At 45.8% G+C, this 27,993-nt stretch overlaps 1 protein-coding gene across 1 annotated transcript; it reads right to left on the reverse strand.

Annotated features, from left to right (window-relative positions):
• Positions 1-5,156: 5,156 nt before the first annotated feature.
• Positions 5,157-27,712, reverse strand: ell2 (elongation factor for RNA polymerase II 2). Its single transcript, XM_076284700.1, has 12 exons — positions 27,524-27,712; positions 23,231-23,278; positions 18,702-18,820; positions 17,187-17,350; positions 12,600-12,859; positions 9,571-9,695; positions 8,443-8,512; positions 7,515-8,295; positions 6,876-6,942; positions 5,800-5,971; positions 5,627-5,671; positions 5,157-5,273 (listed from the first exon to the last, which is right to left on the reverse strand). Exons 1-12 carry the CDS (start codon positions 27,695-27,697, stop codon positions 5,157-5,159), a joined length of 2,142 nt encoding a protein of 713 aa, XP_076140815.1. The 5' UTR covers positions 27,698-27,712.
• Between the last annotated feature and the right edge of the window lie 281 nt (positions 27,713-27,993).

Below are 27,993 nucleotides of genomic sequence, written 5' to 3' on the forward strand. Positions count from 1 at the left end.
GGAAAATAAATGGCTTGATGTAGGCAATGAGTTTACTTCACTATGTGACCTCGGTGCCCTTGGAATTTATGGCTGACTGCAAAAGGCCTACCTAGATTATTTTTCTTCTGTAATCTTCTGCTCTGGGCCTACTAGGGCAAGTAAATGAAGAGTAGGCCTATATCATACCAAAATGATATGGAATTTATAGAACCTAAAGTAAAGATAGATAGATAGATAGATTACTTTATTCATCCCCAGAGGGAAATTACTGTGTAGATCTAGAGAAAGGTAGCGCTAGTCCTGTAAAATGCAATAAGGGGAACTGTGCTTATGTTCCTGCATCTCAATTTGTGACTTGAATCATTTTGAATCAGTCAGTTAGTAGTCTAACCACAAACACATTCTCCAAAAATAATAATAATAAAAAAAATCTACAGAAATAAAAAATGTTTGGTCCATCTGTAGTTCACCCTCCATTTTGTATTGTGTCAGACATAGGGTCAGCCTGGGCAGATCCACATCTGCCATTCATTTGTATGTATACCGTAACTAGCATCCAAGTTCCCATACAGGTAATCTGAGGAATTCATTGCACCCACGTAATGGACAATAAACACACCATCCTAGAAGAGACTGCCAGTTCAGAATGTGGGGCTGACAGAGATGGGAATTTTCCACTTATTCCCCCAAGCAGTTATTCTGTCAGTGACTTCTGCCATGTCCTAAATAATGAGAGAAACAGACCATTTTCAATACAGATCCAATATTCTCTGACATTTACTGCCATATAAGATACTAATCAGTTATTTTTCTCCAACTCCATGAACACACGAGTCCCAAGAACAGTGCCGGTCACTTATGTCATCTGCTTGCTGAAATTGATAGCTTGTTGCAGAATGTCAGATATGAGAGCACACTGCAAAGTTAGAAACATTTATAAGAAATGCCCTTTGTGAGTGGACGAGAGTGGGGCCAACACCTGGGAGGGAATTCAGTCTGGTTACTTATTTTAATATACAGTTCATTGAATAATTGGTGACATTAATTTATTTAAAGAAAACACTTGGAATGGAAGAGTATAGGAGCAGCAGTTGGACCCCGAAGCTCACTACTCAGGTGCACAGGTCTTTTGAGACGATTTTACCAAGGTCTTTGGCAGTGGTGGATATTTTGAAAGGACTCTTGGCTCCAGGTGGGGCGTGTAGTCATAAGGGAATTACGCAAGGCCCTCGTCATACCTGATTGAGTTGCAAATAGACACACACCAAGGTCAGTATCTGTGCTATCAGCACAGTGCATTCAGTACAGTTGAGTAGGAGTACAGTTGAGTCAAGCTTATTTGAAATTGTTTGAGGATAATTTCACTAATTTAGTGGACTGCGATGTGTTTTCAGTCAACTGAATACAGCTCAGCTGTACCCTTTGTAGATGTGGTGTGGTTGCTCGGCCTGGACAAGATTGATGGTCTGAACACAGTGATTATTGGAATTTCTGACACTGTAATGGCTGAAAGCATCACATCACGTTAATAGTGACTTTCAAATTGAATGACATCTGATTTGAAATGCTGCCTCTTGGAAAACATTTCCCAGTGATTTTGTCTACTTTTTAAGTCAGCTTTGTGCTTTGCATCATTAATGACAGCTACAAAAAGCAGACATTCTTTGCCATTTCTGTTAAAATGATCAGTGCTTCACGTTGGTCCATCACAAACTGGAAGGGGAGGACAGATCTTTCCTCAGTCTCTGCAGTTCATCAGGTCTTGGTCCTGCCTAACAACTGGGAACCTGGCCACTGGGAAAGGCAAACTGCTCAAGACTTGTGTCTCCAACAAAGGAGGAAAACTGCAATAGTGTGAGGGTATGCATGATTATGACGCACATTAAGAATAGTTTCTCTTGACGTTAGAAGCTGTAATGATAAACCCTGGGAGCAATCATGACAAAATTACTGGCTATGAAGAAATCTCAAAATTGGAGCCACCTGGTTTAGTGTCGACAGGCAAGGTTTTAGAAAAGCCTGCAGTCAGAGTGAGTTGTCATTCAGTAAACAAGGTTAACACAGACAAACGCATTAGGCCTATTATGTTTGACAAGTTCACATTTTATTGAACTCATTTGTGTTTTCAGGTGGGCAGCTTGGAAACACCCTCATTTGACAACCTTTCTGCCACTAAAAAAAAAGACAAAAAAAAGAGATGACACTGCTTTGAAGAGATGTAAGGAGATTATTTTGCAACCTGTTCCACCACAAATTAACATCTCTAATAATGGCATGTAGTGGGACTTATCCCACTTCCTTCTCTTCCAAAAAGCAATCAAGAAAGAAAGGAAACCATGTAAAAAAGACTCCAGTAAACTTCCAAACCCAACATGTGTAAATAGTCGACTGAGTCATTTCTGCAGCTCCCAGGCCTTTCCCCTCATCTCTTCAACCCACGTGACATTTTTTTTTTTTTTAAGACAACTCAGCACCTTTGTCCTCCAGGGAACGACCTCTCAGCCACAGCTGTGGTCTCGCGGCACACACACACACACAGCACCACAGCTGAGATGGAAGCTGAGGGAGGTCCGAAGGAGCTGAAGACATGGCCCTTAGTCCAGGTTAAGTTGGCACATTAACCTTTAAAACAAAAATGCATATTTTGGCTGGGTCACACCCTGCAAATTGGACAATCCCTTGGATATTCTTGTGCAAAAATAAAAGACCACCCAAAAACAAAAACAAAAAAAGCTTCATGAGGGCAAGGGTTGCATCCTCTTATCACGAGAGCTGTATGCCAATGTCACTGGCTTGGCCTCACTGACATCAGAATGTCCTTTCCAGGTCTCAACATGGACTGCTGATCATTAAAATGGCATTCACAACTTTTAGAACAATTCACAATGAACCAACATTCAGGTGAACATTTAGTGTTGTTTGGAAGCTCGAGAATCAGTCAGATCGCACTGTAGCCAAAAGACACCGAGGATGCTCCTGCAGTAGCAGATTCCAATGGGCTTCAGTCTGATGGTGTCTCAAGTAAGAGCACTCTACCTACCTACCCCCCCCCCCCCCTCCAACTATCCCAGGCAGTGCTAGTCAATCAGTGTTGAAGATTTTTTCTTCTTTGAACCAGTGAGTCATATGCCAAATCTTTGTGCACAGGGAAAATTATTATTATTTGGTAAAAAAAAAAAAAGAAATAAAAGTAAAAACAAATGGAACGTTACAAGTGATGAACAAAAACATCCTAAATATGGGCTGAATATTCTTTGTGGGGAGGGAGGGGAGGGGGACCAACACACATTTATCCCCATGGTGTCTCAAAGACTGACTGAAGCCATGAATGCACTTTATTCAGCTCTTTGGGCATTTGTCATCATCATCATTTCACTTCATGTCTTCTTGGCAAATACCTTAATCACCATAATAACTCAGGACTCTGTAAACATGTTTCCCTTAAGCATTAAGTTGCTTCTTTTAAACAATGAAAGCAGAGAATAAAGGACTCATTTTTACTGTCCATTTCATTTCAACATAAATCAGCCAATACTTTAATCCAAGAGCCAAACAAAAACATTTTAATAAGTGATAATATTGCTATTCATAAATAATTCTGCTCTGAAACTTCTGGAATAATTAAAGAGAGAATACCACATTGGTAAACACATATGCCTGTGGTGGCTGTGGCTGTTTCTGTGCCCCCACCCCACCATCCTCTATACCAGCTCTACACTTTCACATTGCCCCCCAACCCAATCCCCAACACACACACACACACACGTTCCTCTGTTAAACAGCGCATAATGCGCCACTTCTGGCCACTTTAAGAACATGTAACACTAGCCAGATTGATCCCGAGTGCTCTGGCTCGACCGAAACAAGACTTTAGCAGCTTTTTTTTCCATTTTTCCTTTTTCATGCTTTTTGCAACCCACCCGCTAGCATCCCACTTCACCAGCACCCACACACTCACTCACATTCTCCTTCTGACCATTCCTCTGCCACCCCCCCCCCCCCACAAATATATCTATATCCTATCCATTGGATCCATCATTCAGACTGGCTGGTTCATACACACAAGACACACACGCACAAACACCACATCACTTCCGAATGCGAATGTCTGACCCATTCTTGGGTTGTAGTAGTTCCTCCGCAAGGGCCTGGTGAATCAGGAGTCAGGCGAGTGTAAATACACACACAGACACACGCACCTACACACACACACAGCGTTAAGGCACGGCTCGCCTTTCCCCTCCCATCGCTTGCTTACCTCTTACTCGCGCTCTCTCCCACACACACACACACGCCCCTCACCAGGCCTAAATACTGATGCAGCTTCCTGACGGCATCTAATGTCAGGAGTCATGGTTCCAGAAGCCACCTGTGTTGGGGGCTAATGGGCTCCTAGTTGCCACCCCACCCACCCACCCACTCTCTCTCTCTCTCTCTCACACACACACACACACACGTGCGTGCACACGCACGCGCACACACACAATATCACATCGCATACCCTCTCCTGTGCAAAAGGCTTCAGGAAGTCCCCTGATCAGGTAAGGCCTGCAGGTATTGCATTGCTCTGAGGAAAGAAATGATTCTAACAGAGAGATTGCGCTGGACATATGGGTCGCTTGGCAACACTCCTCCATTGTAGCCTTCCTTCTCCTCTTTGCTCCAAAAACAAAAATTAAATACATCTTTCCTCCGTTCTTCTCTCAAAATACAGGTAGCTACAGATAGAATATATTCTTTTTTTGCTTTTCGAAAAAAATAAGTTTAATTTTTTTTTCATATAGGTTTTTTTTTCTCTTGTATAGTCCTTCAAAAAGATTTGCAGAGTGAAGCTCCACCAACTCCCATCTCTATGATTATGACATCACAGGGGTGTTCCTCCGCCATTGCCATGGCAACAGTACCTTTGGGAGGAGAACGAGTAATAGAGAAAAGAGGAGAGTGTGGGGTGGGGAGGCATCTTACAGACCAAAGGAGAGTGTGTGAGGCAGGAGGAGGAGGTGTATTGGGGGGTGGGGTCACGGAGGGAAGGGAGTTCTTTTTACCTCTTCCATATCACCCCCGCCTCGCTCTCACACTTTGAAATGAAGGTTTGGGCATCCCGGTGTAGTGGTCCCCTGGCACTCCTCCCCCCCCCCCCCCCCGCCCCCGTCCCCCATCCTCGCCACCGGCCGCTAGCGCCAGGACTGGGCCCGCCGCTGGTCGAACTCTGCGATGAGTCGCTTGATGTGGGCCAGCTTGTTGTGCAGGTACTCGCAGCGTTGCTTCTCCTCGTAGTAGTTTGGGTTGTGCTGGGGGGGGGGGACAGACCAGAGACGGGCATCAGCAACACCACACTCACATCACAACTGGCCCTCTCTCTCAGCACGCTTTAAACTTCCGCCATCTCACTGTTATTCTTAGGTCTTCTTAGGTGAAAGTCAACAAATAACCCCACAAATTCCAAATTTCCATTCTGTCCATTCGAATCATCTCTCAAACACACACAGGAATGCAAATAATGCAAGGCTAAGCCCACTGACGCCTTGACTGATGACACTGATGAGTGATGCTAAGCTTGTAAACCGCAACAAATCTCAAAGACGACAAGACAATGACAAGACAATGCAGCCGGTCACTGTAAGGTGACTGAATAAACACTCACCTGTTTCATCTTCTTGTACTCTTGCAGCACCTCCTCGTGCACCTCCTGCATGGGCCACAGACACAGAGAACAGTTTAACAGATATACAGCTGATGAAACTATCGTTTTATCACATATCCCACACCATGCACTAGGGTCGTAGCTCCACTAGTTCTGGTGGCGTGCCGACCCACCTGGTACTCTTTGGATCCCGGCGTGAGGCGGCGGCACTGGGCGTCCAGCTGGGTGAAGCGGCGGTTGATGCCGTCCACCCGGGCGTGCAGCACGCGGTACTCGTCGTACTCGGAGTTGAAGTCGTCCTTGTAGCGCTGCCTCTGGTCCGTAGACACCACTGCTGGGTACTTACTGAGTGGGAGAAGGGGGGGGGGGAGAGAGTTATGTGCTATTTTGACTAGACAACCGTTGGAGAAAAGCCTTTTTTAGCACAACGTATTCATAAATATTGAAGTCATATGCCTGCTGTCTGCTCCACTGTGAGTACACACATCTACTGTCCATTACTGACTGTGAAACACAGTGAAGTGTTGTGACTGAGTGGAAAGTACAGAGAGCTGTAGGCTCTTCAACAACAGGTGCCGTGTGTGTGTGTGTGTGTGTGTGTGTGTGTGTGTGTGTGTGTGTGGAGCTGCAGAACCTGCTGACTGACATAAATGAAGAGCCTGGGGAAAGACTGAAATCTATTAAAGCGTATGCATGCAAACACACATTCGCTCACACTTACATCACCTGAGGTTTAAGCATTTATAATTCAGGTCACAGTTTAAATGTGTAAAGTATGATCGCTTTTAAACCACCTAACAATTTAACCTACAATTACTTCCCATACTCATCATTGCCTGCAGGGACGCTCACCCTTCACAAGACAGCACAACCTTCTGCAAGATGAAGAGCTGTGTGTGTGTGTGTGTGTGTGTGTGGAATGTAGTCTAGAGCGGTAACACCAAGCAAGTGTAACAGACAATAAAGAAACAAAAACCCAAGGTGTTATGAGTTATTTACATTGTTATATTGTCTGCTCGGTGTAACTATGACTCTGAATGCTCAGGATTTGTATGCAGCCAGACTAGGTGATGGCATTCTCCTCATTAGTATGCACTCAGAGTCCAGACACCATCTACCGCATTGAATGAGTCAGAGCTAGGAATACCCAGGAATTGGAATGTAACCACAAAAAGAACGGTGAAGGACTGGACGTGTGAATTGGAATGTAACGACAGCAAGAATGATGAAGGACTGGACGTGTACTCACGTGATGTAGTCTGGGGTGAGTGGTGCACTGGACACTTCTGTGGAGTGGACAGTCCTGTCTTTCCCATCTGTAAGTACACAGACACATACAGGCTAACATTATAAATCGTGCGCACACACGCACCAGTAGCTCAGCTCTGATAGAAGGGACATGGACAAGCGAAAGCCTGTGAGTGTATTCCCTTGTGTGTCTGCATTTCAGACACACACACGGAGCAGATTTGTTGTGATAATCAGAATGCAGATCGTGGTCCAGATGGCCGACAGGAGAGGTGCTGGAGCACGACTCCCGTTAGCTGCAGGCAGGTGGGGGGGGGGGGGGTTGGTAGCTGCCATCCAAGCAGCTCAGCAATCTTGGGGCACTGTGTGCACGAAGCGTTACTGCTGCACTAGGGACATAGCCCACAACGCGCCAGCACTCACACACACACACTCTCAACAGTTCCACACACACACTCTCAACAGTTCCACACACACACTCTCAACAGTTCCACACACACACACACACACACACACACACGAGTGCACAAATCCACACCTCAAGAAACAGTGCAACATCTACGTACACACACACACAGTGCAATCAATCTCTCCTGAACACACTCATACACTTATGTGTGCACACACACACGGTCCATACCTTCGTGTTCGGAGCTGGGACTCCTGTGGGCCGGCGTGTGCTTCTCCTCCGTGCGGTGCTTCTTCCTGGGCCTCTCGTCCTCCTCCGTGGTCACCACCACCGTGGCCTTCTCCTCCTCCCTCCGCTCCTCTATCCTCCTCTCCCTCTTCTCCTCCCTCCCGCGCTCCCGCTCCCTCTCGCGCTCCTTCTCTTTATGCTTCTTGGACTTCTTCTTGGGCTTCTTGCTGCTGCTGCTGCTGACGCCGCTGTCGGGGGAGGCGCGGGCGTTGGGGAGCGCGTGGGCGGCAGAGGGAGGCGGAGGAGGAGGAGCGTGGGCGGGCCTGACGGAGGAAGGGGGGGGGCTGGGCGAGTGGGCGCGGGAGGAGGAGGAGGCGGCGGCGGCGGTGGCGGACGCCGGCAGCGGCAGCAGCGGCGGGCGGTCGTAGCGGTCGGCCGCCTCGGCGCAGGTGGAGCTCTGGTCCAGGGGCAGGTCTTGCGAGCCGCGGCCCTCGGGCGTGCTGGGCGAGTTGGAGGTGGAGCCGGTGGGCGGCGGGCGGGACGAGGACGAGGACGAGGAGGAGGCGGCCGGCCCGGGGCAGGCCGCCGAGGGGGGAGGGGGCGGAGGCGCCGCGCTAGAGCGCCGGTCGGAGGAGGAGGAGGAGGAGGAGGTGGAGTAGGAGAGGGAGGTGGGGGGAGGAGGGGGTGGGGCGGTGGTGGAAGGGGCTCGGCTGGAGAGGTGGGAGATGCGCGGCTTCCTGGGCATCAAAGGGTCGATGAAGTCACCCTCCAGCTGGCGTTTCTGCTGTGTGTGTGTGTGTGTGTGTGGTGGGGGAGATAAGAGGATCAGATGAACAGCTTCATACATACTACCTTCAGGTGTGAGATTACAGGTTCACATACATGCAAATGTCCCTTTAGGGGACTGTGTGTGTGCACGTGTGTGCCTCACCTGTGGGGACGTGGGGACTGACTCCTTTGGTGGACTGGTGGATGGCAGGCTCTCCGGCAGAATACCCTTCCTGTAAACAAGAGTACCCTTTGAGCAGTGACAAATTTACAAACACACAGAAAATAACACACCCATTTTTCTTTGCTGAGGTTGTGCACTCTACAAGTTTAAATATAGAGTCTCTCCCAGAGAGGGAGCTACTGACAGAAAACACAAGCCTAGGCTTTTCACGTGGAAAAAAGGGGCCCTTTCATAGCCCAACCATGGTCTCTTTCATGCAAATCACACAGGCAGGCTACGCTAGCACAGCGGCCTACGGGAGTCGCAAATGGAGAAAACATTTGCACAGCAAACTGGCTTAACAACTTAAGAGGCCCCAGTAATAAGATCATCATTTCAGGCGATAAGGACTCTTGCTACAGGGCTCTTAAGGCACTTTATTGCATTGATATTGTAATTTGTGCCTTTCAACAGGTTTGGTGAGCAGCGGCTAATCAGCGGGGAACAGGGCTGATAATGAGGACTAGAACGAGACGATGATGGCGTCTGTGAGATCAGATAGAGAAGGACTGGCGCTGACCAATCATTAGCTGGGAGATGAGAAGCCTGATGGGGGATCGCATCGCTGTCAGACAGAGAGAACGGAACCCCCTCCACCCCCACACACTGTACACAGGGGAATGGGTCTGTAGAGAGCCCTTGTAAGCCCTCTTTAGGATTGGGAGCAGCTGGCTCGGGTGGGTTAACGCAGGGCTGGACTGTAAGCTCATCTCCACAAAGGCCCTTTGGGACCAACCATGTTGAGTTACCATGGAAAATGAGCTGTGGGTCCAGCGAGCAGAAATCCTCTCCAGGTGTGCTTGGGTTTGGATTACCTGTGACTGTAGGTGTGGCGCGGTGCGGCCCAACCACATAATGGTGAGCGAGTGTGTATTATTAATAGGGCAGAGGAGACGGCTGCACATTTCCCCAGACGACCATTTGTGCTATTGTTATGTGATTTAACAGTTACCTCTCTCTGTGTGTGTGTGTGTGTATGTCTGTGTGTGTGTGTGTGTGTGTGTGTGTGTGTATGTGTGTGTGTATATGTGTGTGTGTGTGTGTGTGTGTGTGCGTGCGTGCACATACCGGGTCAGAAGCCGCTCCAGCTGCGTGCGCTCATCTTCGTTGTAGCCGGGCCAGTCCCTTTGCACCTCGCGGTAGATGAAGTCCTTTAGAGAGTACGAATTGTCCTTGGGGTTCAAGTTGGCCACCTGTCACAGAACACACACGCAAAACATTATGGACACAGGCAAGGCCTTTCACTTTCAGCCACCACAGGAAGGATCAACAGCAGCCGTTAGAATTTCACTATCATGTCTGCATGCATGGGTGGATGGATGGATAGATACACAGAAGCTTGCGTGAACCTTGACCTCAGACACTAGGCCAAGCTCTCAGTTTCTTATCAAGTATATTTTTGCCCTATGCACACTCAGGAGACAGCAGCAGGCCTTATTACCAACACACACTTAACCTTTTCGCTCACACACACACACACACACACACCTCGACGTGCCAGCTGTCATTACTGTTCTAAGCAACTCCCAGTCCCTTATAGTCAAAACACTAGTATTACCATAACGGGTAACCAGCAAGCAAAGCTCCAAAAACTGGGCGGGACAGGAACACAACCAGCCGACCAACACACACACACACACACACCACTAAAAGTCCCCAGAACTTTTACAGACATTATGGACACCAGACACATGCCACAGTGCTAACCCAGTAGATGTTTCTAAAATTCCGTGGCAATATTCCCCAAGTCAATATATTGCAAAATGTCATTTTAGCAACACACACACGCGGAGAGTGGAGAGGAAGAGACTAAAAATAGATGCAGAGTGCTGGCAAGGGGAGGGCTATCGAGTTTCCCCCTCCAATCCGTCCGCGGTTTCAAATTCTTCCAACACCCCCCCCCCCCCCCCCTTCCAAACAAGGGAAACAAAATAAAAGACTGCTCAATAAGTCAACCAACAACACTCAGACACAGGCCTAACCAATCCCACAGTGGTCTACATCAGGCAGAGAATGAACCATAATGGCCATCAAAATAGAATCAATTAAACCACATTGGTTTGACTTGGAAGAGCCAGTTGTGGGCTCTGGACAGACATGTTTGCAGAAGTGGAGCAAAATACACAGATCTCAACACAAACTCTGGAATCAAATTTATTGCATAATACTGTAAATGATATGCTGGGGGACGGGTGCCACTGGATCAAATTCCATCTGAAGACGTTAAGTTGACCGCAAGCATGCACGGTCACCGAGCCTTTGCGCGTAAAAGCACGGCTATACTGTTCAACGGGTCTATTTGAGAGTGCCTCAGTTCGTGCAGCTTCAGGACTTCTACATTCAGAATGTGGGGGTTGTGCTTCCCTACCGCTGAAACCGGTCGCTCTGCTAAATTAAGTGTATTTAAGGACACGCCGACCCAAAACTAAACTTGACCACACAAATCCCTGAACAAGTCAGCATTGTACTCTCAACCACACACACACACACACACACACACGCGCGCGCACGAGATGTTAAAGTACATTAACAACATTCCCCAAGCCATGTGCACTGCGTTTGTATACACCCCCCTCCCCCCACCTCTCTTTTTTTGACTACTTTTTCAGTGTGTGTGTGTGCGCGCGCACCTGCAGATTGCATAGGCAAGATCTAAATAGGAGAAAACACAGAGAGCGAGTGTGTGTGTGTGTGAACGTGAGTGTGTGTGTCTCTCTCTATCCAGTGGGGGTATGAGTGAGTGGTTCAATGTATAGCTCTTAACTCATCCCGTGGCTTTAATTAGGGGTGAATGCAGGCCTTTGTGTGGCCCAAGCCTGGCTACGCTGAAAGGACTCGCACTGTAGCCTCAAATCATAAACACAGACTCGTTCACGCCTTCATCCAGGCTGATTAGTTCAACATGCTCGAGGACATGCTGTAAAGAATATGTGGGGGAAAGTGACCCTTTCAGTGAGAAAAAGACAGAGATAGACAGACACAGCATAACTGCATGGACCTGATTAACAGCAACCCCTTCAAAGGCTGGCCCTCAAGCCATTATTAGGTCTTGCGGTGCAAGAGCAACATACCTGTGCATACAGACATACACTGACAAAAGACAGACGCACATAAACAACTCAACAAACCAGTCACTGCGGCAACTTGGCGACACTGGAATTCAAGTGTAACACACGTGATTATCCCTTAAGCAACACTTCAAGTTATGTAGCAGTGCAAGTCATGTGTATACTTCTAACGTATTACTGCGTAATAAGCCGTCAACAGCAGGATTGACATAACACTCCAACACTGCTTGCTTGCTTGCACAGCCTGTTTTTGCTATAGACAGAGAATGACCTGTTTGGTTTTTCTGATTCAATATGCATAAACTGCAGTGAGCAACCACTCTCACTAAAGCTTCCACACAGCTTCAGTACAGTCAACCGGACCCAGAAGTGGCTCGTCACGGACGCCATGGGCCACACAGTAAAAACTACGGGCGACATTAAGACCCAAATTAACCTCTGAAGTTCCCCTACAAAAACGCTTCCATCTTTGCCCATATAAGGTGAAATGCAGATGTTTTGCCCTACACACTTGTCATCTGCCTTCGAGTGGTTTCGTTCTGTAATCTTCAGTATGTTTAGACGCAAACTTTGCTTTTTTGCTACCACAGAGCTAACTTGCAGTGCAACTTGAAATAAGTAGTTAGCTTTGATTAGCAACCTGATCTCCTTATATGGGCAAAGATGGCAGCTTTGGCGCGCACACACACACACACACACACACACACACACACGCCTGCTGTCTTCCCTTTTAATGTCAGTTCCCTTTCCACTCCTCACCATGTAACAACAAGCAGGCACTGTGCAGTAACTAAACATCTATCTCCTCCAATTTCAGAGATGTGGTAGCAACAGACGTTAGCACCCACGGGTTTCAGCCTTCATCACCTTTATCTTATGATCCTACTCGCCCTCCTTTTGGCATTGCTGGAGGCCTGAGCCAATCTAACAAAGCACGCCACTTCCGTTCCCATCTTCCTGTGCCCCACTTCACCTTCCCATCACCCTCCCCCACACACCCCCTCCCCCCAATGCCCATTCCATGCCCACCTGTTGCAGGGTGCTGCCCAGCGAGCTGCGGTCCTTCTGGCTGACCCCGTCGCGCTGCAGGCGCGCCAGCACCTCCAGCTTCTTGTAGGAACGCAGGGCCAGCAGGTGGATCACGCGGTCCCGGTACGGCCGCTGCGCTACCGGGTTGTTGGTCAGGCACTTGCGGATGGTGCTAGCTGGGTTGATGGGCGTGGAGCGCTTGCGCTCGGGGACTGGGTCCGGGGCAGAGGGCGCCGGCTTGCGCATCTGAACGGTTTTACCTGGTGAAGGGGGGAGGGGGTGAGTGGGAGAGGTTACTATGTGAGCAGGTTAAGAAGACAGGCGTTACCATGTACCATGTTAACTGTGATGCATGAACAAACCTGTGTGTTTAGTGACTTCTTTAACTGGTATAATAAAATTCACACAAATCCCTGCTCTAGCCTAGCAAGAATACTCTAACAGTGTCAATAAAATTACCTGCCACACAAGTGAAATCAGAAAACACAGTTTCAGCACCTGAATGCGATCAACAAATGATAAAAGAATAAAATGCCGAGCTCTGTGGAATTTGAGCAGTGACAGGATTTCAATACCTGAAAAGCAACAGTGAGTGAGTGAGTGAGTGAGTGAGTGAGTGAGTGAGTGTGTGTGTGTGTGTGTGTGTGTGTGTGTGTGCGCATAAGCCATGCGCTTATGTGTGTTTGCTGATGAAGGCACAAGGTTCGCTAATCTGTAAGAGTGCACAGGTGTGCATTTACAGCCAGGCCTCAGCAGTCCGGCTGCTCTCCCATACGTTAACAAATCTGCACATCGTCACATAAGGGATACCAAGAAACGGGATGAGATTGCGTCTTAACGAAATGGATGAAATTCCCTGCTCTCCTTTGCATCTCTGCCCACCTCTAAGCTAGTTATATAACAGACAAATGGTTCCTTGTGGCCTCGCTCCAACTGTGGCTTAGTTTCGCACACCTTAGCGTTCACTTTCCCCGTTATGAAATTCAAAAAGCTCTTTAATGGATTAAGGGCACAAACCAGATATTCTTCACCATGACGGGTGCCAAGTGACCCACTACAAGACACACACACCAGACGCACGGTTTCTGCCGTCTCACTGCCCAGGAAGCAGGTGAATCTCTTGTGTCACCGCTTAAGCGCATTACCTAGCGCATGTGACATAACGCAACTCGATTGGACATTAAACGCCAGGCATGGTTTACAGATAAAGCCAATGAGTAGCTTCCTTCCCTCCCTCCCTCCCTCTTGCTCTCGTCTCTTTAAAGGAAGCCTTCCGGCTTCCTCGTAGTGGCCCAGCAAGGATATCTGCACATGTTCCCGCACCTGGTGCTCACGTTCGCCGCCACGGAATGCTAAGTTTCAATAGCAGGAACGTCCAGAGCGGTTGGAATTACTCATTATCTGATTTAGGCACTGTGTGTGTGTGTGTGTGTGTGTGTGTGTGTGTGTGTGTGTGTACAATTTGGATGTCAGAAGCCTGGTGGACAACATTACTGTTCCTCCTTTCTGGTGTAATTCTGGGACGTGGCACAAGCCCAGGCCTGACTTCCAGAGAACTGGCGTCTCCTCCTCCCTGCTCCAAACCACTTTTCTCTCACTCGTTCTCAATTTTCTCTCACACTTTTCTCCAACCCCAACCCCCCATTCCCCTCTCACTGGCTGCTGCTTCTTCATGCAAAGCCCCAAGAGGCTGAAACCGATTAGGGGATGAGTAACTGACTTTTCTCGTTTTCAGAGAGACACTGAGACTGCAGCAGGGTGTGTGTGTGTGTGTGTGTGTGTGTGTGTGTGTGTGCCCATGCGCCAGCTCCCAGGTGTTGAGACTGAAACTGTATAAAGAGCAGCTGTGTGCTTGGCCCAATGGGAACCACACTCCTGCACAACTAACTCATCTAGGAAGCAACAGAGGAGAAAAAACAAATGAGAGAGACAGAGCGAGAGAGAGAGAGAGAGAGAGAGACAGAGCGAGAAAGTGAGACAGAGCAAGAGAGAGAGACAGAGCGAGAGAGAGGGGAGATGGGCTCTAACATTCTTTTGTAAGAGCAGCATCTTCACTCATACAGCACATGGCTGTGTGGGAGAGACGGCGCCACCGCCACACATTTTTCGCCACACAGAGAATTTTAACGCGAGGTGATCTACTGGCTATTTATGTTTATAGCCTCTGCTCTGACCCACACGCAAATTACCGCTTAGTCCAAGCACTTCTCTCTCTGTCACACACACACACACACAAACACAGAGAGAGAGAGAGCAGCCACTAAAAATACCTCTGGCAGGTGAGACAGAGACAGGCAGGCAGGCACATAACACACCGAAAAAGATAGCCCGGCTATGCAAAACAATTGAAGAGGCTTGCAACAGATTATCCACTGTGCAGCTCTCAGTTTCATGACTGTCTCTCTCCTTCCCTCCCCAATCACTGAGCAGAGTTCCATGAGAAGGGGGTGGGGGGGGGGGGGGTATTGGCGAGACTGAGATGGAGAGAGAGAAAGGTAAGCAAGAGAGATCACTTGAGTGTAATGGGATTAACTTTCACTTTGTTCATCTCACTGACCTTAATCTCACAGACCAGTCTCAGCCAGACACCTGATTTCCCAGTACCCATCGTGCATATGAGGGTGTGTGTGTTTGCATAACACGCTAGATAGAACTGTCAATGCATTAGAGAAACTCCTCAGGCCGTCTACATGCCAAACAAACACCGCAGACGAGTTTCTCTAATGCACCGACAAATATATGACAAGCATTGCTAACATGAAATTCCAGCGTTGCTCAGAGAGAGAGAGAGATGCTGATGGCCGGGTGGCTCCAGAGACTGGGAGGGTATTCCATCAACCTCGCTAAAGGCCAAACCTGGCTTATTTCGATAAGCCTCGCTAATTTTAGTGAGAATTCCATTCCATTAGTGTGGTTAACGTGAATCCCAGCTTGGTAACTATGGGAATTTATGCCACAGAACTAACCTGGTCCGTAGCAGGTTAACTTTCAAGCTAAATTAAGCTGTGTTGCAAAAAAAAAACAATCAGTCGGAAAACGAGTCCAAAAAGATGGTTCCGTCAACCTGTGCTCTCGTCACCTGTAGCCTACAACTTCAAAAATAGAAGTAGGCCTAGAAATGTTTTTTTCCCGACAGTGTCATCAAGCATGGATTTACACATTCACTAGCTCCAAAGAATGTATGAAGATTTTGCGATTAAAAATGTTTTAACTTCACATGCGTGTGGTTCTAGGAATCTTGCTACTCAGCGTCACTTACGTTCGGTGGTGGTGTAACGTGCAGCGGGACGGCATAGTAAAGGAATTACATTCTTGCGTGTTCGCAGATTCGCTTCCCATACGAAATATTAAGGCTACATAGTTGATCACCTTGATAATGGCATTTTAGTTATAATCTTTGATGAAAGACATATGTCTACTGCTGATAAAGGGTCATGTACATTTGGTAGGCTGTTCAGTGACAGCTTTGCCAGTGGGCTATATTATATCTGATGCAAGCCAAAGGATAATTCTGTAGCCTATGCAGCTAGTAATTAAAACTGCTTCATGTGTCGACGATTGTTCATGAATGTCAAATCAACTGTGTGCTACACAGATTAAATACTAGGCATAAATTGAATTGAAAGCCATTGCATTTCAGATTATTTTATTTCAAACACTTTGGGACTTATGGGAGACAATAGGCTATTATGTTGATACTAATTTATTTTATGACCACCTACACCTAGACAATAATTTGGAGTGAACACTTTTAATCTAAGAACGTAAGCTATAGATAGTTTTGAATATCCATAAGTTGTTTTTGAGTTTATACTATTTATTCATTCACTCGTTTTGTTCAAGCATATAGTCTATGTGTTCAAGAGTGAAGCCAATCAAACTCGCAATTGATTTCAAACCATTAACATTGTTGTTTCAAATGTATGCTTTCATTATTCTCCAATTTCTGTAGGCAATCTATTCTTTTCTCTCGATGTTAAATTTGATGACTTTCGATGAAAATCCTGTAGATGGCGCTTGCCAAATCGAACAGAAATCGTCTAGTATTGTCTTAATTTTACGACATATATCCTCTTTTCGTCAATCTACTGTTTTGGCCTACTGTTCTACTTTGTGCACGAGCAGAGATGAAGCTGACTTAAACCTCGCTTGAATAAACGAGGCCAAGATGCCGCTAACTTGAGTTAATGGAACGGCTTCAGCCCCAAGTGAAAATCTACGCTAGTTCAAGTCAGGCTATTTCTGTTAAGCGCCGCCTTCATTAGCCAGGTTGATGGAATACCCCCCGGGTGTGTGGAACCAGACTAATTCAAACCAATCCCAGGCAGGGCTGTGGGAGTCGCAGGGGGAAAGCCAACCAGGGGCAGCGACACATGGAGTGTGTGGTGGAGGTCCCGTCAGTCAGGTAGGAATGGGGCCTTAATTACTATTAAGTGATGATGGGTGGTAGCGTCACTGTAAAGTGACCTCTGTGTGTTGTGTGTTTACACAACACAGAATATTTTTTTTGCATACACATGTAATGTTTACATTTTTTACATGCGTGTCTGAGTGAGTGTGTGTGTGTGTGTGTTTCAGGGCAGGTACCTCTGAATTGGCCACCAGGCTTGATGACTTTGGTGCTCTTCTTGCGCGAGTCCTCCTCGACCTGCGTCATGCGCTCGCGGGTCACCTGATAGGACTCGCTGGTGGCACAGACAGTGATCTTGTCCTGTATCGTGCCCAGAGACGCCAGGTGCGGGGTGCCAGAACTGTAGGGTGGATGGACAGACCAACAGGGCACTCATTCAATAAATATAGTCAATTTCAATGTAAATAATTATAAAATAATGTAAAATATTAATAGAAATGATACGAATGCTGATTGAGTGCATTTCATTACCACAAACAGATAATAGCCATGTAACTAGCCATGTCACCCATGATACCATGAGACAATGAGGATCAACAGGCTGCAGAGATTTCCTTATTTCTCTGGAGTACAGACTGTTTGGTATTAGTAATCATGATTCATGTCATCATGCTGAAATAACACACTGCAACCTCTTTTACATGTCATTTCCACCTGAAAGTAGCCTAGGTGACCAAAAGGAGCACCCAACCACATGAGAAAAGCCATGAGCAGGGCATCTACCAGTAGCCAAGGTGATATGCTACTCCCTGCACTTTCACATGTATGTGTGGCTTCAGAGTCACTCCACTGCAAAGTGCCTCTGCGTGGTAACAGATGGGAACGGACGGACACGCCGCATGCGGATCTTGGCCTATATGCTTTTACAATGGAAGCTTAAGGCTATCATTTTGATTTGAATTGGTACTTTTAATGTTATTGCAATGTGAACTACAGCTATTGTTAATTGTTCCTGCTAATTTAAGCTAATACAATAGACGGGCCACAATCATTTGTGCATTTCTTTTGGCTACACGTGTTGAATTCCGTGACTCTCTCCGGCCCAATCCCAATTTCTTCCCTGACGCACTCACACACTTTGAAGCACGTTCCCGCAAACTTTGTGAGGGCTTAGGGCTGTCCCACTGCAAAATTGTGAAGTGCTTGAGGACTCGCTCGCACCCTTTCCCCAAGTCGGCGTATATGAACACTTTACTCAAGGGAATTACCTACAATTCATAGTGTTACGTAAACGTAACGTGTTACGTAGTAACGTAAAACACAGGGTTACCCAAAAGGAGGCTGGAAGCTCAGTAACCAATTGCCATAAAAAGGAAGCATGTTTGGAAACATGTTTGCGTAACTCGTTTTTTTTGTGTTGTCAATTTAATGATTTAGCATTTTGAACCCTTAGACCATCGCAAACAGGCTGGCAAGACAGCAAGCACAGCCTCATCACAGCTATGATGACTGAGGGACTTTCTTGGTGTCGCAATCATTACATTTTCAACACACTGCTCAGTGTGACTTGGGTGTAGACTACAGGTGTACAAGGGTTTGGATAGGTTAATGATTTGGTTTGAACAGTACAGACTTGTTGAGAAGGTGTGTGGTTTAGCTGCGGGTGTGCAGAACAGGTGTGCTGCGGTGATGACAGTTACGGCGGGTGTGTGTGTGTTGAAGGGCTAGCTAGTGTGTGTGTGTGTTCATACCTGGACATGTACTGGTGGATACACTCGAAGCTGCCCTGAGGGTTATCCTTGCCAACATTTGACAAGTAGAAATCAAAGTTAGCGCTGTCAGGGGCATCCATCCGGGGAATTTTAATACGCTGCAGGAACAAAATAGTCAGGTCATAATCCGCCAGTGCACACACACACAAAAATACCACTGCCTGCTTTGTAACTTCACACTGTGTCCTTTACATTCAGATGGATATGAATGCAGAGATGCATGTGTGCTTTTGTGATCAAACCTATGTGGTATGTCAGTGGTCATCCATGAGGTGCGTCTGCATGCGTGCATGCGCTCTGATGTTCATATATGGTGCTAGTCAAGAGTAGGTGTTTATGGCCATAGGGGTGGTGCTAGTGTACGGGGTTATGTTTATTTGTGGTCATATGTGGGTGGCTGTGTTTGACCGATATTGTTTGCGAGGGGGTCTTCCAGCCTATCTGGTTGCTATAGTATTTATAGCCGTTCCTGGGCTGAACTCTTCCTGGAGTTCAAAGAGCAGCCAGTCACTTTCACAGGAGCAGGGGGGTGTAGAGGGGGGGGGGGGCATGGCTGAGTGGTGGTGTCTGGGACTCGACCCACAGGCCACCATAAATAGCCCTTCCTCTCAGTTAACACTCACTGCTCTATTCTATTACACTCACACAGACTTCTTCAACCTATAGCTTGAACCACAAGCTCATGATGCAGACAAATTAGGTGGCTAACAGGTTATCTACAGAAGTGGCCCCACCAGAGAGGACACATGCAATAAACAATTTCCCCAATTTCCTTATCTAACGACCAGTGTTGTAGTACTCGAGTCCGAGTCATTAGCTAAATTTAGAGACTCGTGACTTGACTTGGACTTGAGCACTGAATGAGTCGAACTTGGACTCGGACTCGTGCATTCGCACTCGCGATGACTCGTTGAGGACTCGACTTTTTTTTGTAATATATCATAAGGCTATAATAGTAGTATGTCATTAGGCTATAATTTGCTATATGATTTTAATATCTAAATTATACGTAATACTAATTTTAGTTCAAGGGAATGTTAGGCTACTGCTTCGTGTCGTACAGTACATCGCAAGTCACATAATGTTCACATGCAAAGCAAACTAACGTTAACTTTAACACCAAAATGCCTGGAGATATGGCCGCCGCTATTTCAATGTAGTAGGCAATTGCCAGGCAATATTAGTTATCATACATGACATAACATTACCTAAGATTACACTCAGCCTAGGCTAAACAACACACACTGCTGCTGGATAGCTGATCATCGTGACTTAGTGAACAGTGTTTTCCCTGACTGACGCGAGAAGCGAGGTTCCATTCATTCATTTTCATTCGGGGCGTGCCCTGCCGTGCTTCTGTCTGTTAATTTGCAGCAGGCTATTATCGGATGTAAGAAAAATAAACTAAAAGTTTTCCCGATCAAGATATAGCATACTTCTTAATTTTGGTGTCATAAAATATAGAAGCATAACATTAAATTGCCTAGTAGAGTGTCCATGTAGTGTCAATGCAGGCCTACGTGTCTGCGCAAGTGAAACTGACAAACTGAACCTCTCGTGGGTAGGCCAGAAACAACTACATTTAAAATCACGAATGAACTGGATTACTGTTACTGTTAAAACGAGCGATTTGATAGCCTAATCCACTGCACGAAAAAAAGGAAATAGCAACGTGTTCTATTTCTAACAGGTGAATATCGTAGCAAATAGTAGCCTATGGCGATGGCAGCTTAAAAAAAACATTTATTTCACTCATCTCGCTGAAATGAACGTAGAATGTGGCCTGTTGCGCAAAGATGATCCACATCTCCGTTAACCGAAAGCTAGTTTTCATCTCTATTGTTGACGTGAAATAGGTCTCCATAGTGTCAGTGAAGTGATAACATAATTATGCAGTTGCCGGTAGCCTCACGTCACGGGAGTCAGAAAGAAGCTACCAAGACGGGCCCTGCTCTGTTTCTGTCCCAACGTCCATCTAGCTCTTGTGAAGTATGAACTTCTACAACACTGCCTATACAATTGTCAGCATAATGTGACTTAATGGCCTGTGTGATTGGGATGTGGATTGCTCATTTATTAGGAGTAGGCCTATAGGCTATGGTATGGCTATGGTATGGTATTCTCTCCGATATAATAAATACAACACATTGGTTTTGGCAAGAAATTTGGCAATACTACTTTCACACAAGTGATGGCATCCCTGCTTGGAGACAGAAGATTGTCCGTTTTGCTTTTAAGGATTTCATCTGCAATGGAAAAAAAATGGAACGACATGTAGGCTATGCTTACTTTAGTGCTGGACTTGGACTTGACCAATAGGGACTCGACTCGGACTTGACGTGGATCAATAGTGACTCGACTCGGACTTGACTCGGATGAGTAGTGGACTCGACTTGGAATTTGTTTTTAATGACTTGGACTTGACTCGGACTTGAACACTGGGTACTCGAACCTGGACTCGGACTCGAGGCATAGTGACTTGACTACAACACTGCTAACGACTACGAGGCCAGCTATTGCTTCTGAACTTTTGGTGTTTGTCAGACTGGAGTTGCATAGTGTGTGCGTGCATGCATGTTCTCTATCATTCTTGCAAGGAACAGTATGGCTCCCGCATGACAACTCTTGCCCCTCAGAAGACCTCTTCACTAGGGAGAGGAAGGCTACTGTGTGTGTACATACGTGTATGTGTGTGTGCGTACATACACACATATGGTGGTAGGGTTAGAATGACTCAGCTTAAGTCCACTGCAGTGAAAGGCTCAGTCCAAGCCCCCCCCCCCCCCGGCCTGGGAGAGGCCACGGCCGACTGTGCCAACATTTGACCTGAGGCTGCAGTGAGCCGATATGGACACACACACTGGAGTGATTTAGCAACCTGCAGGTCAACATGGCTGTCAAAGTGGAGCAGGTGTACGCCAAATGCCCCATGGCGAAGCCTCGAGACATCTCACTGACTTCAGGGTTTCCCGCAGCACTTTGCAGTCAATCCTGCCGCCTTAACTACGTCGTAAAAAAAAAAAAAAAAACGTGTTACCTTGTCCTGTTTTCTCCCTTTCATTCCAAACCGTGACCAACGCCAATCTCCGTTCTCCGCAGAACACATTAAAAAGTAATAAGAAACGTGTTATGAATCGAAAAATAATCAGATTTTATAATCTTTACATATGCGATATGCCTCCGAATCAGAGCTAGTGAGCGGAGCTGAGCGGTGCAAAGATCTCGCTCCTCGTTCAAGAATCAGTCAAATCTCGAACAGCCACAGCTCTGTTTAATTGTCAGGTGTGATTAAATGCGTTCATATTCCACTTTTTATGTCATAAACGTTGCAGGCCTATGGAAAGGTTTAGTGGCAGGGTTGTCCAATGATCAAGTTGTTGCTTCAATTTGTGTTTTAATTTATGCGACGCACCGATGCTGGGTTCATCCGTTTGGCACAAGTTTAAAATGTTTAGCCGACTGCGTGATTTGTCATTTTTGTTCTTTTGGCAATTAATCCCGACTGATCCCTTTAGTTAACGTTGCGCGTCTAACCGGACGCGCAAGACTGTCAATAGACGGGCCTAGGCCCGTCCAGGCCGATCCGTGCCTACGCGTATGCTTTCTAAATTATTTAGCTAACTCCATCCCCATCAACGAACTTAGGCTATATGGCCAATATCTTTGAAATTTAACGGTCTTGGTTTTATTAGAAAGACAGTTGGGCATGCCTCAGACTCGTGGTGTGAGCGCTATGGGAGCGGAACAGAGCGGCCACTCCGAGCTCTAAATTAAAAAGCGTTCCGCGCTCAAATTCCATCCATATTACACAAAACTATAAAATGATCTAAACTTCATTCACTCTCGGTGTATAGATCAGGACAGACTTGCGGAACAGGCTGCAGGTCAACAGTCTGACAGCCTGCATGAAGATAAGCATTAATGGTCCAATAGTAAAACAGTGCAATTACCAAAGGGCCCTTGAAATGATCTTTGTAAAGCCAAGGAGGATGGCTTGCAATGATGCTAGTTATCAGCTCTGCCATAAGTAGTGACTGATCACCTTTGCACATTTTGTTGTTTTGCACTTGTTCTATAGTTTGTAATAGTCTTTGTTAAAATTGCACAAATATTTTGAAATATTTGTATACTGTTGTATAGTTTGTTTGGTGTTGTTACTTTGTTAACTGTTATTTTGAGAAGCTGGTTATTTATTTAATATGTAGTGTTTAATAAATAATTGTTAAATATACAGAGTCTGTAGTGTATCGCACAAACAAGAGGCCAACACACCCCCCCCCACCAACGGCAACCGATACAAGACTCCCCCCCGCTCGGATGGCAACCGATACCAGACCCCCCCCCCCCACACACACACACACACACACACACCTACGACCTACCACCTTGACTAACACATTTCCTGCGGGAAACCCTGGACTTAATGGGAAGGGCCTGAGTTCCGGTGAAAGTTTTTCTTAACACTGTTATTGCACTCTAACAGGTTAAATGGTATCAGTAAGACTCACCCCTTGAAGTCCCTGGAAATGTATAGTTGGCTGCGAGGACGGTACATTCTGAAAAAGACAAAAAAAAAAAGACAAAAAGGAAATGTCATGAGAAACTGAGCGACAGATAAATGCAAATTTATTTTCTCTCAGATCATGACATTTTGAAACATCAGAGCGGAGAGTAGAAATCTGCTTTAGAAGTTCCTCGTGCTCAGGTGGAGCATGAATCGAAGTGTAAATCAACCAACGCTTTAGGCGGTCACACTGACAAAGTGGCATTCAGCAATCAGTCAACGCTTGTCATGAGCTAATCCCCTTTGAGCCTGCTCTTGTTTATGGGCCTCATGAAGGCAACAATTGGCTTCACATGAACATGTAGCCTCAGCTATATGGCAGCCAAACTGATAAGTAGCAGAAGCTTGTAGAACTAGCCTGGACACAGCTCCTCATTACACACACAGACATCCACAGAAGGTAGCAGCAAAGCTAGGAGCTCCGTGCCCACACAAATTCCTAATGAATGTCAGCAGACTAAGGTGGCCAGTGTGTGTGTGCGTAATGGAGGGTTCAAGGAGTTGTGAGCTGGGGAGAGACCAGGCAGAGAAGATAGACAGGGTAATGCAATAAATGCATTATTATACTCACCTTTTTAAAATGTAAGGCCTGGATCGGATTCCCTTAAGCCTGACATTGTGCGCTTTAAAGTAGACAGAGGAGTGCCGCTTCAAAGCATTCCACTGACTGGGGCGAAGATAAGTTTCACACAACTGTCTCAAGTTAAATCCATGGAGGAATCCGAGACAGTTTAAACATCCACACAGGTGAGCTTACCGTCTCCACAGTGTGGTATGAGCTACAGGCATGGCATGCTACTGTGCACTTCACCACAACACAAGAGGCAGATGGAGTTTTCCAGTAGCCAATCAGATGACACGACACAGTGACAGATGCACCAACGCATGGGCAAGGCTTGGCCCCTGCACATTGTGGATCATGCATTCTCTCTCTTGGCCCACCCTCGTCTCATTGCCAGATAGATTAACAATGATTAACTGGTAGAGAAGGCCGTGTGGTGTGTTTGTGGGGGGTGATAGAGTGTGCAGTCAAACACAGCAAGAGATACTGTAAACACACACACACACTCCCCAGTGCCAAGCTCATACACACACCAGGGCCAACTAGGCAGACACATTTTGAAAAGTCAAGTATGGCACCATAGGAGACCTCTGAACTATGCATGTGTTCAAAACACTCCAACACAGTAATCTAGTTTACATACACAATAAACAGCAAGAGGACAGAAACCTAAAGAGCAGGCTATCTAAATCTACTGTTAGCGAACGAGAGTGAACGGACTCATGAAATGATCCGACGCAATATAAACATTTGCACACCTTGCGGTTTGATGCTCCCTTCTTTGGAAAAAAAGTAAATAAGCTTCCTGTTACAAGTCTGCACATAGATGGTTGCTGATGCTGAAACATGGCAAACAGCATCTTAAACGTAGTATGTCTGGATAGGCTGGATATGTACGGTCAGTTTTTCAACTACAGATTAAAGAAGGTCCAATGGCATCTTTTTAATAACATTCAGACAGGTCTTCACGTCAATGTCCCGTTTTACAGGCTTTAGGATTATCTTCAGATTCTTTTCCATGACAGTCATACTCCAATGACAGTTAACACACCTGATTGCCACAAGCTGTTTAGGCTCTCCACTATGCAGTTCTGTGTCCTGGGACAAACCACCCTGCAAACATGTCTAAGCAAAACTTTCACAGCACATCACCAACTAGATCATCTAAAGACAGCAGTGGGTATGCTAATGAGCTTTTGTCAGTGCCAACTGTGTTGGTGCTGTTTGCAAGAATTCTGTAAGCCTTTTTAGCTTGTTAGTTTTTAGACCAAAACAGTTCACTGTTGCTGAAAAGCAATGACAGAATAGGCCTAGCTTAAATTGTATTGCATCAGTCCATCACACGGGTTAGACACTGTTGCTAAATGTTTATCTAAATGACAAGCTATGTGGTTAATAGAAACATTTGACAATTGGCCTGAATATGTCAAGAAAATACACAGAAGGAATCACCAAAGTACTTTCCCCCTTTGGAGGCGGTTTACCTCTTGTTGAAATCTAGCAAAGGTGTGACTATGAACAAAATCTGTTGACATACATAGACTTAACTGAAATCAAGAGATGACCAGTAGTGTTTATTCTCTGGACAGGCTCTTGCTCACGTAGTCACTGACTTTTCACTGGTCCAACAAATTATGACTAAACAGTCCAACGTCACTTCCTTCCTCAGAAAATCCTCCGAGAAATCAGATACCTTCGAGGTAACCAGTCGTCTGTGCACACTGAATTTGCTGATGGCACAAAAGGCTTTGACAACTTCTACCGGCACTTTCCCGTAGCAAATAGCACGTAGCCCAAAACAGCAGTATTTTTTTTATTTCTTTATATTTTACTTTGAAGTAAACTATTGTCATGGTTATTCATTTAGATTATTTTTATGCCCATTTAGCAATAGGGTTATCTTAAACCTGTTTTATCAACACATCCAGCTAATAGCCTAGTTTTCAGTAGCTTTCAGCTAAATGCATGACACGTACTAAGCTCCATTTAGCGAGAGGGGGCAAGCTGGTCCACGAGTACGTTCGCACTAGATTGCGTTCATGCTTTCAAATTATTTTATTATTGGCTGTCAAACTCACCATCGATTACGGTTAAATTCATCTATTACTCGGGTTTTGGATTTAATCTGTTAACCTGCAACTGTTTCAAAAGTTCATGCCGACAAAATTACATGTCGAACATAGTGCTATGATTCTGCTGATGTACTGATGCTACTGACGTTATTTAAACATGGCAAGTAATTAAGTTACAAATTATGCCGCACTAAATGCCATCTTGGGACATAAAGATCAGAATATGCCAGCTGCTAGCTGGTAGAGTATGTAAGAGTCATAACTTTAAACAAGACCGATAAGCACTTTTAATCAAGCTATTGCTAACATTTTGGTAAAGTTAGCTAACGTTTGTGTCAGACAGCTGCTGTAATGTTTGCCAGTTTTCTAAGCCTAAAGTCAATGATCAAACAAGCAATATAGATTATAGCTGCGGTAACACGAACGTTACCATCAGGGACATTTTCGATGGATAAAGCCAGAGTTATCAATAACGAATCTGTCGTATTATAACAAATTTCGCAGGACTGTCGAAATTCTTCTGTCATTCTTGTAAGATATACAATGACCCCCATTTTGGCGTGCAGGCCCATAGCCAAATATAGCTAAATTGATCACTCTTTGGCATACCGTTACTTATCAAACAGCCTTCAACACGGTCGCCAGCTAGCTAGGTCAACGTCAAACTAGCGTCATAAGCACAATTGCCAGCTAACCAACCAATCTAGCTACTGCTACTTGCAAATGATGGCTAACTTTGCATAGCGGATTTGAAACTTGCTACAGGGGATCTAACGTCTGACCACAATCGTTAGCCCTAAAGCTAACTAGCTCGCTAAGCCACTGCAGTGAAACGTTTGTCACTATTTTCACCAGCTGTAAAATTACCTTTAAAGAGGCTAATTTCAGTCCGAGAAGGCAATCGATCCGCCATTATTTGCCTTAATGTTAACCTATGTTAGTTCTCTTGCTAACGTTACAGACTAAGATCATTTAAAACCGGTTTCAGAGCCCTAACATTAACGTTAACTTTCTGGTCGAACTGCCACGTTGTTAGCTCGTTAAAGTTGTATATGAAATTAAAATACGCCGACTAGTTGCAAATGTTAGCAACTTAACCCTTACCAAGTATTTAGAGCTAGCAGGCTGGCTACACGCCAATACAACCCAAACCTGCTGATATAACTGTTTAAAACGAATTATACTCCGGTGCATCTATCGATTACATTTGGCATATGGACTGGAAGAGAGACATATTAGTTTAATTAGATTCATGTTAACGTTATCAGTATAAGAGAAGATATATGGTGGCATATGCATAAATTCTTATCACAGTGCTGTGTTGGCTTAACGTAACGTCTGAGCTGCCACTTGGCTTAGTTGATCGGTTGGGTCGTTAGTAATTGTCAGTTAGTTAAAACTCCACTGTGGCCTTTACATTATCATTTCCAATCCATAACTAGTAGTGTCACTTTTGATGTGGTGCTTAATGTGAAATAACGCCGTTATCCAGCAGCAGTCAACAAACTGCGTGGCAAATGTCTCAACTCCAGACCAGAAAACTTCAGAAAAAGTGTAGGTAACAGTTTACTCCTTAGTTGTCGTGCTTTCTCATTCAACTTACCTTACAGTTTTGGTAGTTTTCTAGCGCTCGTATGGCTGTCTCCGTCAGTTTTACGTGCAATACTGTGATTTTGCTCGCATTCCGTCGGCTACAATTCAGTCCGTACCTCCCATCCTCGGAGAGAGCCGCCATCTTTACCAGCCTTCCACCATAGTCCCTCTGACGATTGGGCATATACTGAACAACTCTGCTTCGCCGGGACAGTGGAGGGAGGGACTCCCGAAAGGGTTAGTTCTAAAGTTGTGAGTCTGATTGGCCTCTCATTTTTCTCCTACCTTTCCCTTTAAATCTTCTGAAATGTGCAACAGTAACTTCTGCTGTGTACGTGCGACAGAAAGCTAAACTAGCTAACTACCAGTGTTTTGTCCATAGCTGACAATGCCGCCTGCTTGTTTGCGTTTAACGATGCACGTGCTTGTAATAATCAGCTGAGAGACTGGTATCTACGTCATAGAACATCACAGATATCG

Source organism: Alosa pseudoharengus, unplaced genomic scaffold, assembly GCF_046254945.1.
Source record: "Alosa pseudoharengus isolate Yale_2024_CS ecotype anadromous, Long Island Sound unplaced genomic scaffold, YU_APseudo_1.1 YU_APseudo_1.1_scf_14, whole genome shotgun sequence".
NCBI classification, from domain to species: domain Eukaryota; kingdom Metazoa; phylum Chordata; class Actinopteri; order Clupeiformes; family Clupeidae; genus Alosa; species Alosa pseudoharengus.